Raw genomic sequence first — 12,304 nt, 5'->3', positions numbered from 1 at the left:
TATTCAACAGAAAGACATTTTTTATACTCTCTTCCAGTGAAGAACATTCTGGAGCTTCAGCAACGCTTTTCTAAAATCAAGAAATGAAGTTGTCTCGGGAAACTAGTGTAACTCTTGAACGACTAGCGTTTGAACAGGCTATCCAGGCTATGTTAACGCCCTATCGGAATAGCTTGTTTCCTGGACCTTGAGTACACTTGCTTAATCTTCTCGGCTGAGAATTAATGCAGTTAAAGAAGAGGCGAAATTTGGTCAACTGCTTTCGAACGAGTGCCATGTAAATAACTGGTTCACCTTGCGTCATGAGCTGATAGTGTAAAAATAATTAGAAGAAAAACAAGTAAGGAAAGGCTAAGTTCGGGTGCCAAACGAAAATCATCATAAATAGTATATGGGGACTGAGGTAATTCCTAAACCGATTTCACTCGTTTTCACCACCAAGATACAATGTATCAAAGACTATACGGTCACTTAATTTTATATTACTAATAATTAGGTATATTGGATCTGGGGGAAGTTATGACCCGATTTTTACCATTTCAGGTACAGAGAGAAACTGTTATAAGAAAAAAATTCAGAGGGACTGAATTACATTAAAATATCTGAGAGATTTACCTATATTTTCGGTAAAAAATTAAAAAAATACTCTTATGCACTGAGTTCTTCATGTTCTATATCAGGGGCCTTGAAAAGTTATGGTCCGATTTTGACAATTTTTCACATGTGCTGTCACAGCTCAAATACAATATTTGTGTAAAGGTTTATTCCGCTATCTTCATTTGTTCCTGATGTATATATGTATTATAAAGTAAACAAATCCGACGAATTCATGGTTAAATGGGAAGTAGGTGGGGTTGTTAACTGATTGTGCCCATATTCCACCCGTGTCATGAGGGTGTCAAGAAAGTTTTATATACCGAATTTCATTGAAATCGGTCAAGTAGTTCTTGAGGTATGGTTTTGGACCCATAACTGCGCGACGCCACGCCCATTTTCAATTTTGTAAAAAAATCTCAGTGCAGTTAATCTTAGTGAGTTAACCCACATTTAGTAGTTTTCAACCTAACCTTTGTATGGGAGATGAGCGTGGTTATTATCCGATTTCTATCATTTTTGGACTGTATAAGGAAACGGCTAAAATAAACGACTGCAGAAAGTTTTGTTTATATAGCTTTATTGGTTTGCAAGATATATACAAAATACCTATTTGGGGCGGGGCTACGCCCACTTTTCCAAAAAAATTACATCCAAATGTGCCCCTCCCTAATGCGATCCTATGATGCAAATTTTATTTTCATAACTTTATTTATGGCTTGGTTGTGGCACTGTTTAGGTTTTCGGTTTTCGCCATTTTGTGGGCGTGGCAGTGGACCGTTTTTGCCCATCTTCGAAAGCCACCTCCTCAGGTTGCCAAGGAATATATGTTCCAAGTTTCATTAAGATATCTTAATTTTTATTCAAGTTATCGCTTGCACGGTCAGACGGACAGACGGACGTACGGACGGACAGACAGACATCTGGATTTCAACTTAACTCGTCATCCTGATCATTTATATATACATAGCCCCATATCTAACTCTTTTATTTTTTGGTGACACAAACTACCGTTGTGTGAACAAAACTATAATACTCTGTGCAACATGTTGCGTAAGTATAAATATATATGCATATATAATTCCATTGAAATTCGTTGTATTGCGGTTATCTTTCTGCACATTGCAGAATAATTTGTTGGTTTTCAGACTTACTTTGTCTACAATTAACTTCAATTCATGTGCTTCCATATTCAAGTGGTTTCAATATAATCGAACTCACAATTCGGGCCATTTCATTTGTAATTATTTAGCTTTTAATTGAATTTATGTAATTAATGTATTTTTATGATTGACTGTTATGCATTTCTGACCAGACATGTGCCAACTTTTCAGTTGTGAGTGAATTGACTTTTTGTTGAACCTTAAAATCATTAGCGCTTTTAATAAAATATTAATTTGCCTATGCGAAAAAAGGTTCAATTCTAAGAAAAAATTTGAATTTTATCGGTAAAATGTTACCACGAACTACACTTGTACCACATATGATTAATCACGGTAAATTAATTAAAAAGTTAATGACAATTGCGGTTCAAGCATTATTTGGCTGACACTTTTTTAGTGAAGTATTGCAGTTTTTTGTTAAACGCATGAAACTTGTCCACTTTCTGGGAGGCGCGAAGTCTTTTTTGCATAGCAGGTGTAAACCTGTTGACGATATACGAATCTACTCGAGCTCGAACACTATGCTTTGAAGCAACTAGGAACCATATTTCTATTTCTTTCCGGCGACAGAATACCCGAACAAGAGATTAGACAGGTTTTTATTGAATCATAAAATGAGGAAAACTTGAGTCTCTTAATAAAACTCTTCTCCATTGTGCTGCAGCTTTTGCTCAGCGACTGTTTGGTTTTCGTCCCTTACGCTCCACCATATTGCCAATCTAAGTCGCTGCGTTGGCATCACACATTAATCCGTTCAACAAAAGCATTACCCATAATCTAACTGTATTTGCTCAGGCAATTTCTGTGCTCACACCAACGTGCTCCTAATTAATTTAAATTTCATCAATCAAGGGACAACAATCGAAATAATCCCTTCGAATTGAATGAGCCGTTAAGTCCATTACTTCAAGACATTTTCCTGACATAACACATTATAACCAATTTTGGTACAGAGAAAAGTTTTGCCGTTAACTTTTTCCACAGCCACCTAGCTCTCTGATTGACTATTCCCCGTCTGACGGTGACTTACCATTGTTGGGTGAGAATATATTCAAGTAGAGGCAGTCTTCTGATTGATTTTCCAAAAATGGCAGCAACCTTTTCAAATACTCCAGGCGTCCTTTGGGCATTTTCTCCATCGCCGCTGTCTCGTTTTGTATGTTCGGCAAGCGCTGCGGACAAACCGGACTGTATTTGTCCGAAATGCGTATGCCGTCCCAGGGTGCGGGCGCACGTGTCGGACTAAACCTATGCGAAGCGAAAAAAAGAAAAAGCAGAGATTGCGTATTAGAATTGGAAGAATTGGAGAAAAATGTTGTGAGGCTGCAAGGAAAATAAATTACGGCGATTGATCACAGATTTGGTGTTAAGTGGCCGACTGCAGGCAGAGACTTTTCCTTCGCACACATACACATGCATATATGCAGTACTAATCTGCCAATGATGGAGTGGAAATCAATTGGGTTCATGAGCTAGAAATATTTCCACTTAAATGTACATTACTTTATTTTACTTACGTCGAATACTCCGAAAATGTTTCTTGGCTTACTCGCTGATTTTACTATTTTGCCGCTCACTTGTTCATTTTTAATTTTTGTCACTTTTATTACTTTTGTTTTTTACATCTGTTCGCAAAAAGTTTCGCAATCAAATTTTATTAAGCAATTTACCGCTTGATTACCATAGTTGAACGAGTGAATAGCGCTTGTTTTGGCGCCGTCGTAATTATTTGTTATTGCAATTGTATTTTATTTCACATGATTCAATAAAACTGAAAAGATTTTCATTACCTCGTAGAATGTTTAGCCGAAGGCATTCGCCGCATTTGGCTCTTATGTATAAGTAATTAGGGTGCAGATGAGCGAGGGACACTATGGGTTTAATACACTTCATAATGATTCGGTACATGTCTGGCCACTTAAAAGTCTGGACAGCATTCAAATTATATACAGACGATTTTTGGATAAAGGGAAGGGTCTCTAATAGTAGTTTAAGAATTTACGACCTCTCACAATATATCGAAAATGATTTTGGTTTACTCGCCTCATTTGGGGGAATAAATTCTTAATTATGAGCACAATCATTTAAATTTCTCTTAAAGTTTAAAAAAATCTTTGTCTAAATATATTCAGTTTTATATTTGGAGAGTGAAAGAGAGTCGCACTTTATATATTTTGTAACACTGTGCGCCTTTATCGTGTCCCTTAGGAATTAACGTCCATTTACAAAAAAAAAATATATAAATAAATTTCTTAGCTATTTGCTTGCATTTCGTGTTAAATTCGCAACTTCGTCGTCCGTCTTGAAATTATCTCTTTTCAATTATTAAGCATATTATTAAAAACTTTCAGTTTCTTACTCGCCCTCAGGCCACAAAGGAACAGACCGTCCGAATTGTCTGTGCCCTCAAGTAATTCGTGTTGTGAGTTTTTATAATTCGAGTACCATGCAATCAAATTAAAATAACGCTTCCGACTCAACAACAAACCAGCTGATAATGCCCCTCAAGTCCCTCGCTGCTCACCCACCCAACGGCGCCTGCCAATTCGTTCTATCAAATTCGCATAAGTACCCCTCCTCAGCGTAAGGCACTGCGACGCGCTACCCTGATGAAGTGGAAAGCAGTCTTTTATTATTCAAGACACTCGGATATTCAAAAATATTTCAGCCACTCAGCCGCCAACAAACATTTGATATTCCGACGTAATTCCATCATCATCATCCACTTTGCGCTTTTTGTGTCTGTGCGTTGGTTTGAGTGTGTGTGTGTGGGTCCATGCCCAAGCGGTGACCATGCCAACCACTGGCCGTTGATCCGCTTAGAAAGTGAGGGACAATAAAAAGTTGCAGCGTAATTGCTTGCGATGATGTTACAGCAGCTTTTTAAATTTTTTATTACCTCGCGTACGCTCTCACTCTCGCCATTCGTTACAGCGCCTTAACGTATGCTTTGGCTGATGTCTCAACTCGTATTACCTTTGCTGTAGCGAACACATTTGCCTACCGAAGGCAAGCTGCGCGAATATGTACACCCATGTTGTCACTGTATATTTCGTCCTTTATGCTAGGTGCTTCTTCAATTTCCGCCCGAAACTTTTTTATCGTGTTCCCTTCCATTTCCATATTTTTATGGGATATTCGTGGTGTGTTTTCTCACCGCCCACTGTTCATAATTCAGCAGCACAGCATATAACGGTTTAACAACAGCTGTTTCTGTTTCGCAACTACAATAGCGGGACGAAGTGGTGAAAAGCTGAAATGAAGCGAAAACATCGCTAAGCCAGCAGTAAGTCGCTTAATAGAGGAGGAGGAAGAGGAGAGAGAGTTGGAAGTTAATTTTGCTGCTTATTGACATAAAAGTCGGTTCGTACACGTAAAAGGGAGTAAGAATTGTGGCAAACTTTTAGGCAAACAAGCTGTCAAAGCGCTTCAATTTATTTAATTTGTTGTGATTGCGGTGGCAGGCGCCGGACGGCCAAGCGTGGCGTGAATATTGGTTTATGAACAAAATTCCAATTTTTATTACCTGAGGGAAATGGAAAAGGAGGGGGAGTGGAAAGAGTTCTCCAGATGGCGCTGCAAGCATCAATGCACTGGGTGGGTGTATGTGAGGTGGTGCGAAATAGTGCCATACCAGTCCATTACCGATTGTTTTCGCATAAAATTCGCTGCGCATTTGCTTTTGTAGTTTGCGAAACTTTTGTCAATTCCGCAAATTGCAATGACATTTCGGCAATTGTTCTATTTTGCCGTCTTCTCGAGACACTTTCTTTTACCTAAGCTGTGGGGGTGGATAATAGACATACACACGTACAAGTGTCCATTGTTTTGTTAGATGTTAAATTTTTGTTAGATTTCATAGCAATCCCATAAGCATATCCCGACTGGCATGATTTCGCATTAATCCATTAATGTGCAGCTCTTTGCGGGTCTCGTGCACCCTTACCACTTTGGTCCTTTGGCTGCTTGTCCAAGCGACCATTTCCAGTGAATTTGCACTTATGTAATTTCTCAGACCCGCTTTGTCTCGAGTGCCGTTACAGTTCACTTTAATGCCGCTTCGTTATGAAATTGTCATTATAACTTTATTGCATAATTGTGGCGAAGCAGCGATAACAACAAGCGTGGCACTCAGCTAATGCAGCTCTCTTCACTCTCCTGCGCAATGTGACATTGCAACGTTGTTGTTGTCATTATCCTTGCATTGTAGAGCAAATTAAATGTGCTCGAAAATCTGAAGACGTTGATTACGAAATGCTCTTAAAGTTTTCGTCTGAATCATTTAAAACCACAACAACAACAATGTCACAAGAAACATTTTGTTTTGAGGCACCAGTGGTGAAGACAAAGCAGTGTGGACTGCCAAATTCGAAAATCAAGAATTCCTCATTCTCTTAGTGGGCTCTGGTTGAGGATCTGCTGGATGCGTTGCGAAATTTCACCAGTTTTCTAATCGTACGACGCTCATTAAATGCTGTGGCATAATGAAAATTCTTGAAAATTCCGCAAAAGTGCATAAAGTGCGGGAGAATACTGCTCCAATGAATGTGCACTGTATTTCCTTATGCGCATTTAACATGCAAACGAGCTGTCATAAAATCTGTTAATATTGAAGCTGGAATCATTATCTTTTTATTTCACTAATATCGCACAGACAACACAAAGAATGGACGACTGGTGGGGTGAGACGCCTTGTTTTCATAAAGTTATATTAATGTTCATTGCACTGCCAGAGATTTATATTAAAAAAGGCGTAAAATTTGATGGATTGTCGACGTATCCGTGACGTACACACATACAAACTCACGTTAGCGATTTGATGAAATCGCATTGGCTTACAAATTATTTCCGATTTTATGATAAGAGTAAACTTTCATAATTTTTATTGCCCTTGAAATTGAACAGGGATATTAAGAAGTTCAAAATGTTTCAAATGTACATCGCAGAAAATTATGCAAAATGTTATAAATATAATATTAGGAGTGTTCGCAAACAATTCTAGGCCATTGCTCATAGGGGTTCATATACCTTAGGTTCGAATCTTCGAACCTGTGGCTTCATAGGGAAAGACGCTTGAATGGTAATTAAAACATCTATTTAGGAAGTGTTATTCACACCCACAATTTCTTTATTTATTGGAACCATTGTAAAATGTACATCGAACAAATCTCTTTCAAAATCCAGCTAGTGAAAGAATCGGGTCTTTACAGGGTCTTCATTTTGAAGCGTATAATTTCGTTCATTGAGAATTGTTAGCTAATTGGTGATTGGGCAGAAAACAGTGAATATTTCATAAAAAGTCAGTGTTCGAATGTCAAGTAGGACACATTTCAATATCTGTTTAGGCCGTAACTCAGAAAGATATGCAACTACCTTGCAAACCACATCTTGAATTTTTAAACATATATATTGACATGTATCGAATGCCTAAGATTACTTCACTTACCGATTTTGTTTGGTCGGTGGCGTCGCATATGGCACGCCGAGAAACACCTCCACCGAGCGTAGAAAGCGGAAATTGTCCAACGGTAAGATGAGGCCATGCAGGCGTCCATAACGTGTCTGTACAATACGATGACCAAGTCGCGCGTTCTTATAGATCTCCAGTGTGGAGGCCTCGGCCATGCGCGGCAGCAACGCGCTCACCACCAACAAAGCGGCAGCTGTCGATAGCATGAAATGTGGCAATCGCTGGCGGAAGATCGTTAAACGACAAGTGTTATCGTATCTGCTGTGCAGGCGGCCGGGTCTGTTTATAAAGTTAAACGCCGTTCCGGCTCTGCGCGTATCTTCGTAAATCCGTGTGTGCGTTGTTGTAGTATTTTTGCGTTTCGCTTCCATGAAACGCGCTGCATTTGTGTTTTGAAGCATTTTGACAACGTTCTTTTCTTTTGTTTTTGTTGTTGATTTTGGCTCTGCTAAGTTAGTTGGAATGTCTAAGTGAATTCTCTATCTATGCGGTGCATTGGATTTCAGCCTTACGCTGAGTTGCATTTTTATGTAGTTTTTACTCTTGTCGACTGACTGCAGGAATATATTTTCGATTGAGCAGGAAATATTTTGAGCCTTTCAAGGTCTACAGGTTGGTTGGCAACATTGGCAGTTTTGTTATCGAGATTTTTTGTAGTCTGGAAATAGAAAGTAACAGCACATTAATTTGAAAATGAAATATATTTAATTATATTGTTTAAGTTAAAGATAAGTAAAATTAAACAAGTTTAGTTTGAAACATCTGTAGTTCCTTAAGACACATATTTCTAAGCACTTCCCCTTAGGCAGGAAAGAGGTTGGAGGACATGGCGAAAACATACACAACCATGAAACTCAAATTTGAAGAATTTTTATTTGTCTCTCAAGTAAAATCGAAAACATTAATCGAAATATTTTTAAGAATTTCTTAGCCGAATTTACCCATCATTTCGCTGTGTTCATAGCTACGAAATGTCGCATATTTCGTGTTCATTTTCATACCTTTGCGGTAAATTCATTCATTACAAAGTAGCTAAACTGCGCGCAATTTAAATGTTGTGCAAAAATATAGACAAAAGTCAATTATAAATTTCGCAAAACTCAGGCGAGTTCATTTGAATGAAGGGCGCACTGCGTTTTGCCGAATTTGCCACCTGTTATAGACGTACAACTGTGTATTGTGTAGTTGTTCCGCGATTCATGGTTTCATTTCGAAATGTTTATATTTTTGCTTGATTGTGTGATTTGCTGGCGAACGTTCAACTTTTGCCATTAAATTTGCGAACAAGCGCTAATGACCTGCAGATAACTAGACAAAATGCGGAGTTTGTTTGCCGTTCGCTCCTAAATGTATGCCATTAATTGGAGTCAAAAGCAACTTTTTCGCCAAAAAAAAAAAAATATAAAGCGCGTAGTTTCAAATTTTCATAACAACAACAACAATGTAGAAATAGCTTAACAAGCTATATGATAGAGGGATTGCACCAAAATTTACTGACAAAGCAGTTTTTTAATAGGGAGTCTCATTTTGAAGGAGGAAGGAGAGGAGGAGGAGAAATATGTGATTATAAATTTCTATAAGCACTACAAGTTGAATAAGTGTTTCATAGTGTATTGTTTCCCAACCCAACCCCAGCGCCCTCTATGGGAGTGTAAGGTGAGAGCGTTCTGCCCGACATCACATCCTCATTCTCACCATTTTAATTAGCTAACGTTCAATGACCCTGGCCAAAAGTTGGAAAATCTCTACAAAAGCTTAAAAAAATTTGAATAGTTGCCGAGTAAAAGCCGCCGCTAACGGCAATTAATTCATTTGCATCGTAATTTGCATGTGTGTGAAACACATTGGTGTGTGAGCGCCCATGTGTCATGGTTTACCAAGGCAATGAATATGCTTAGCAGAAAATGGAAAATATTGCTGCTGTGCCCGTGAGGGAGATGCATATATTACGTAACTTTACGGAAAAATAGAAATGATTACCATAAAGCCTAGAAGAAGCACAGCAGCCAGCAGCAAAATGCATGCACATAATACATACATGCGAGCGGGGTAGAGGCTGGCGGTGTGACACACCGGAAGTGTGTGAATAAACAAAATGGAGAGCAACGCAAACACAGACACAATGCCGGACGGACATACAAAGGCAGGCATTCTCCTGCCAAATATGTGCGCCATGTGGCAAGTAGTGTGTGGCATATTGCTGTGTGGTGGCATGATGACGGCGTAAAATTTAAATTAGGCAGGAAGAGCTGACGAAAAACAAAGCGAAGCGGCAAACCGTAAAAACTGCTGAGACACGAAAAGTGAGCACAGAAACACAAACATACACATTTTGCAAGTGGGCAACGAACGATGCGGGCCAAACAAATGCAAAAAGTTTTAATAACAACAAAGCGTACGCGATATGAGCACGCTTTGTAGCATACTGCTAGGCGGCAAAAACTATGCACATTAATGCGGAAGTAGCGGCCTGCATGAGAGAGGACGCACGCGCACATACATTTCACTAATGACGAATAACACCTGCAACTGTGGTGGCACGTAGTACGTGGCATGTTGCATGCGGCGTGTGAGCGTGTGAAGTGTCACATCATCGCATGCCTTTACGCCTAAAAGTGTGCACTAAAATAAATGCGAAATAAAGGGTGATTTTTTAAGAGCTTGATAACTTTTTAAAAAAAAAAAAACGCATAAAATTTGCAAAATCTCATCGGTTCTTTATTTGAAACGTTAGATTGGTTCATGACATTTACTTTTTGAAGATAATTTCATTTAAATGTTGACCGCGGCTGCGTCTTAGGTGGTCCATTCGGAAAGTCCAATTTTGGGCAACTTTTTCGAGCATTTCGGCCGGAATAGCCCGAATTTCTTCGGAAATGTTGTCTTCCAAAGCTGGAATAGTTGCTGGCTTATTTCTGTAGACTTTAGACTTGACGTAGCCCCACAAAAAATAGTCTAAAGGCGTTAAATCGCATGATCTTGGTGGCCAACTTACGGGTCCATTTCTTGAGATGAATTGTTCTCCGAAGTTTTCCCTCAAAATGGCCATAGAATCGCGAGCTGTGTGGCATGTAGCGCCATCTTGTTGAAACCACATGTCAACCAAGTTCAGTTCTTCCATTTTTGGCAACAAAAAGTTTGTTAGCATCGAACGATAGCGATCGCCATTCACCGTAACGTTGCGTCCAACAGCATCTTTGAAAAAATACGGTCCAATGATTCCACCAGCGTACAAACCACACCAAACAGTGCATTTTTCGGGATGCATGGGCAGTTCTTGAACGGCTTCTGGTTGCTCTTCACCCCAAATGCGGCAATTTTGCATATTTACGTAGCCATTCAACCAGAAATGAGCCTCATCGCTGAACAAAATTTGTCGATAAACACATTTCGAACCGAACACTGATTTTGGTAATAAAATTCAATGATTTGCAAGCGTTGCTCGTTAGTAAGTCTATTCATGATGAAATGTCAAAGCATACTGAGCATCTTTCTTTTTGACACCATGTCTGAAATCCCACGTGATCTGTCAAATACTAATGCATGAAAATCCTAACCTCAAAAAAATCACCCGTTACTTTTCAGCATTGCGAACGGCGCTGGCAGTTTTGGAGTTCCAAAAAATTCTTTGTTTTGCTTTTCACTCCAGCGAAGTTATGCATTTCCACACGATTTGAGCAAAAACTTTAAACTAGCTGTGGTGCATATAATTAAATAAGCGCATAAAATATATTGTATTCACACTGAAAATACAAAATTTCTATGAAAATGCTGATTAATCTAAAAATTTTGAACTCTCTCCAATTGACTGAACGATTTTTCTGCTTCATTGGATTGAGGGTAAAGTAGCGATAGTTGGTTGAGGAAGTTGTTAGAATATTATTGTTGTCTTCCTTATTTTGTTTGCCTTGAAGGCAATACTTCATACGATTTTCTTCTACGCCTTAGCTAATATTAAACTTTTTTCATCAATGTTTTGCCGCAATCGTAATTACTGTACTGCAAGTAGAAATTGCATCAACTGCACGTACATTTCCAGAGGCTGGTCAATAACGACGCCTAACTAACCGAAAAGTATGCTAGTGGCAGGGAAAAAATATTTACTGAAACTAATACGGCTACTTTTCCTGCTAACAAATAGCAAAAGTACTATTTTTTCTTCGCATTTCCTGGCTCTTTGTTCCCCTCGCTTACTACTCTTTCACTACTCTTCCACTTGCCTTGTTGTTTTTCCTGATGCGTTGCGTAGAAAAGCCGAAAAGCGAATGTCGGTTGAAAAGAACAACACAACGTTGCTGAGGCGGTGAACACTTTGTTATTGTTGTTTTGCTGAATGCCTGGCACTATAAACATAAACATGTTGTTGTTTTATCAGTATTTATGTAGCACAAAAACTGTTGTTAGAAGAACAGCTATTTGTTTGAGGAAAAGAAAGGGAGCAACAGTACAAGGGGCCTGAAGAATTGGTGCAACTGCGTTGTATGTATGTGTAGTTTCTTTTCTAAAAACGAATAGCAATTCTCATTTGTTGTTGCAAGTGGTTACTCAGTAGTGGTACGACTCCTTGTCCGTTACGCTACTTTAGCTAAACAAACCCAGCTGCACTGGCGATATCGCCTCCCGCCTGACGCCTGCTGCTGCGAGCGACATTGCACTGTAATTGCAGTTTTACAGATTAGCAACGGCTTTGTTTGTCTTAAGTGTCCGTTGATGGCTTTGGCTTCCATTCACTCGCCTGCATTGTGCGATGTGGTGGTAAATGCTTCTTGCCACTTTGCCCACGGACAACAGAAAGCATAACATGCAGCAGCTGCGATAACAATGCACATTGCACACAGCGCTTCCACCGCCTCTACTGTTTCCATCGCTTCGATTGCAGCGTTCGAGAGAAATTGAATTTTCTTCTCTGCACTAGCGCCGGCCAGAGCTCTGAGCGCAGAAGCGGCAAGGGCTCTGACTGAATTGTTTCGGTAGTAATCTGATTTTTTGCTGGTTAATAGAATTTGAGAGCGTTGGATTTTATCCCGGAGAATTGAAACGCCACGTGAAGCTACGTTTTTATGACGATTTAATAAAA

General features: G+C 39.2%; 1 protein-coding gene across 1 annotated transcript in view; it reads right to left on the bottom strand.

Moving 5' to 3' along the window:
* The window catches only part of LOC105208454 (neuroligin 4-like), a 105,434-nt gene that overhangs the window by 78,202 nt on the left and 14,928 nt on the right, over window positions 1-12,304 (bottom strand). Inside the window, exons 2-3 of the mRNA XM_054234146.1 lie at window positions 7,204-7,885; window positions 2,788-3,005 (exon numbers count right to left, since the gene is read on the bottom strand). Of these exons, the coding sequence (XP_054090121.1) occupies window positions 2,788-3,005; window positions 7,204-7,628 (643 nt within the window). The 5' untranslated portion in view covers window positions 7,629-7,885. The remainder of the gene's footprint in view (window positions 1-2,787; window positions 3,006-7,203; window positions 7,886-12,304) is intronic.

Source organism: Zeugodacus cucurbitae, chromosome 2 (assembly GCF_028554725.1).
Source record: "Zeugodacus cucurbitae isolate PBARC_wt_2022May chromosome 2, idZeuCucr1.2, whole genome shotgun sequence".
NCBI lineage: Eukaryota > Metazoa > Arthropoda > Insecta > Diptera > Tephritidae > Zeugodacus > Zeugodacus cucurbitae.
Note: the sequence above shows the minus strand (reverse complement) of the source record. Positions and strands in the feature narration are given on the sequence as shown.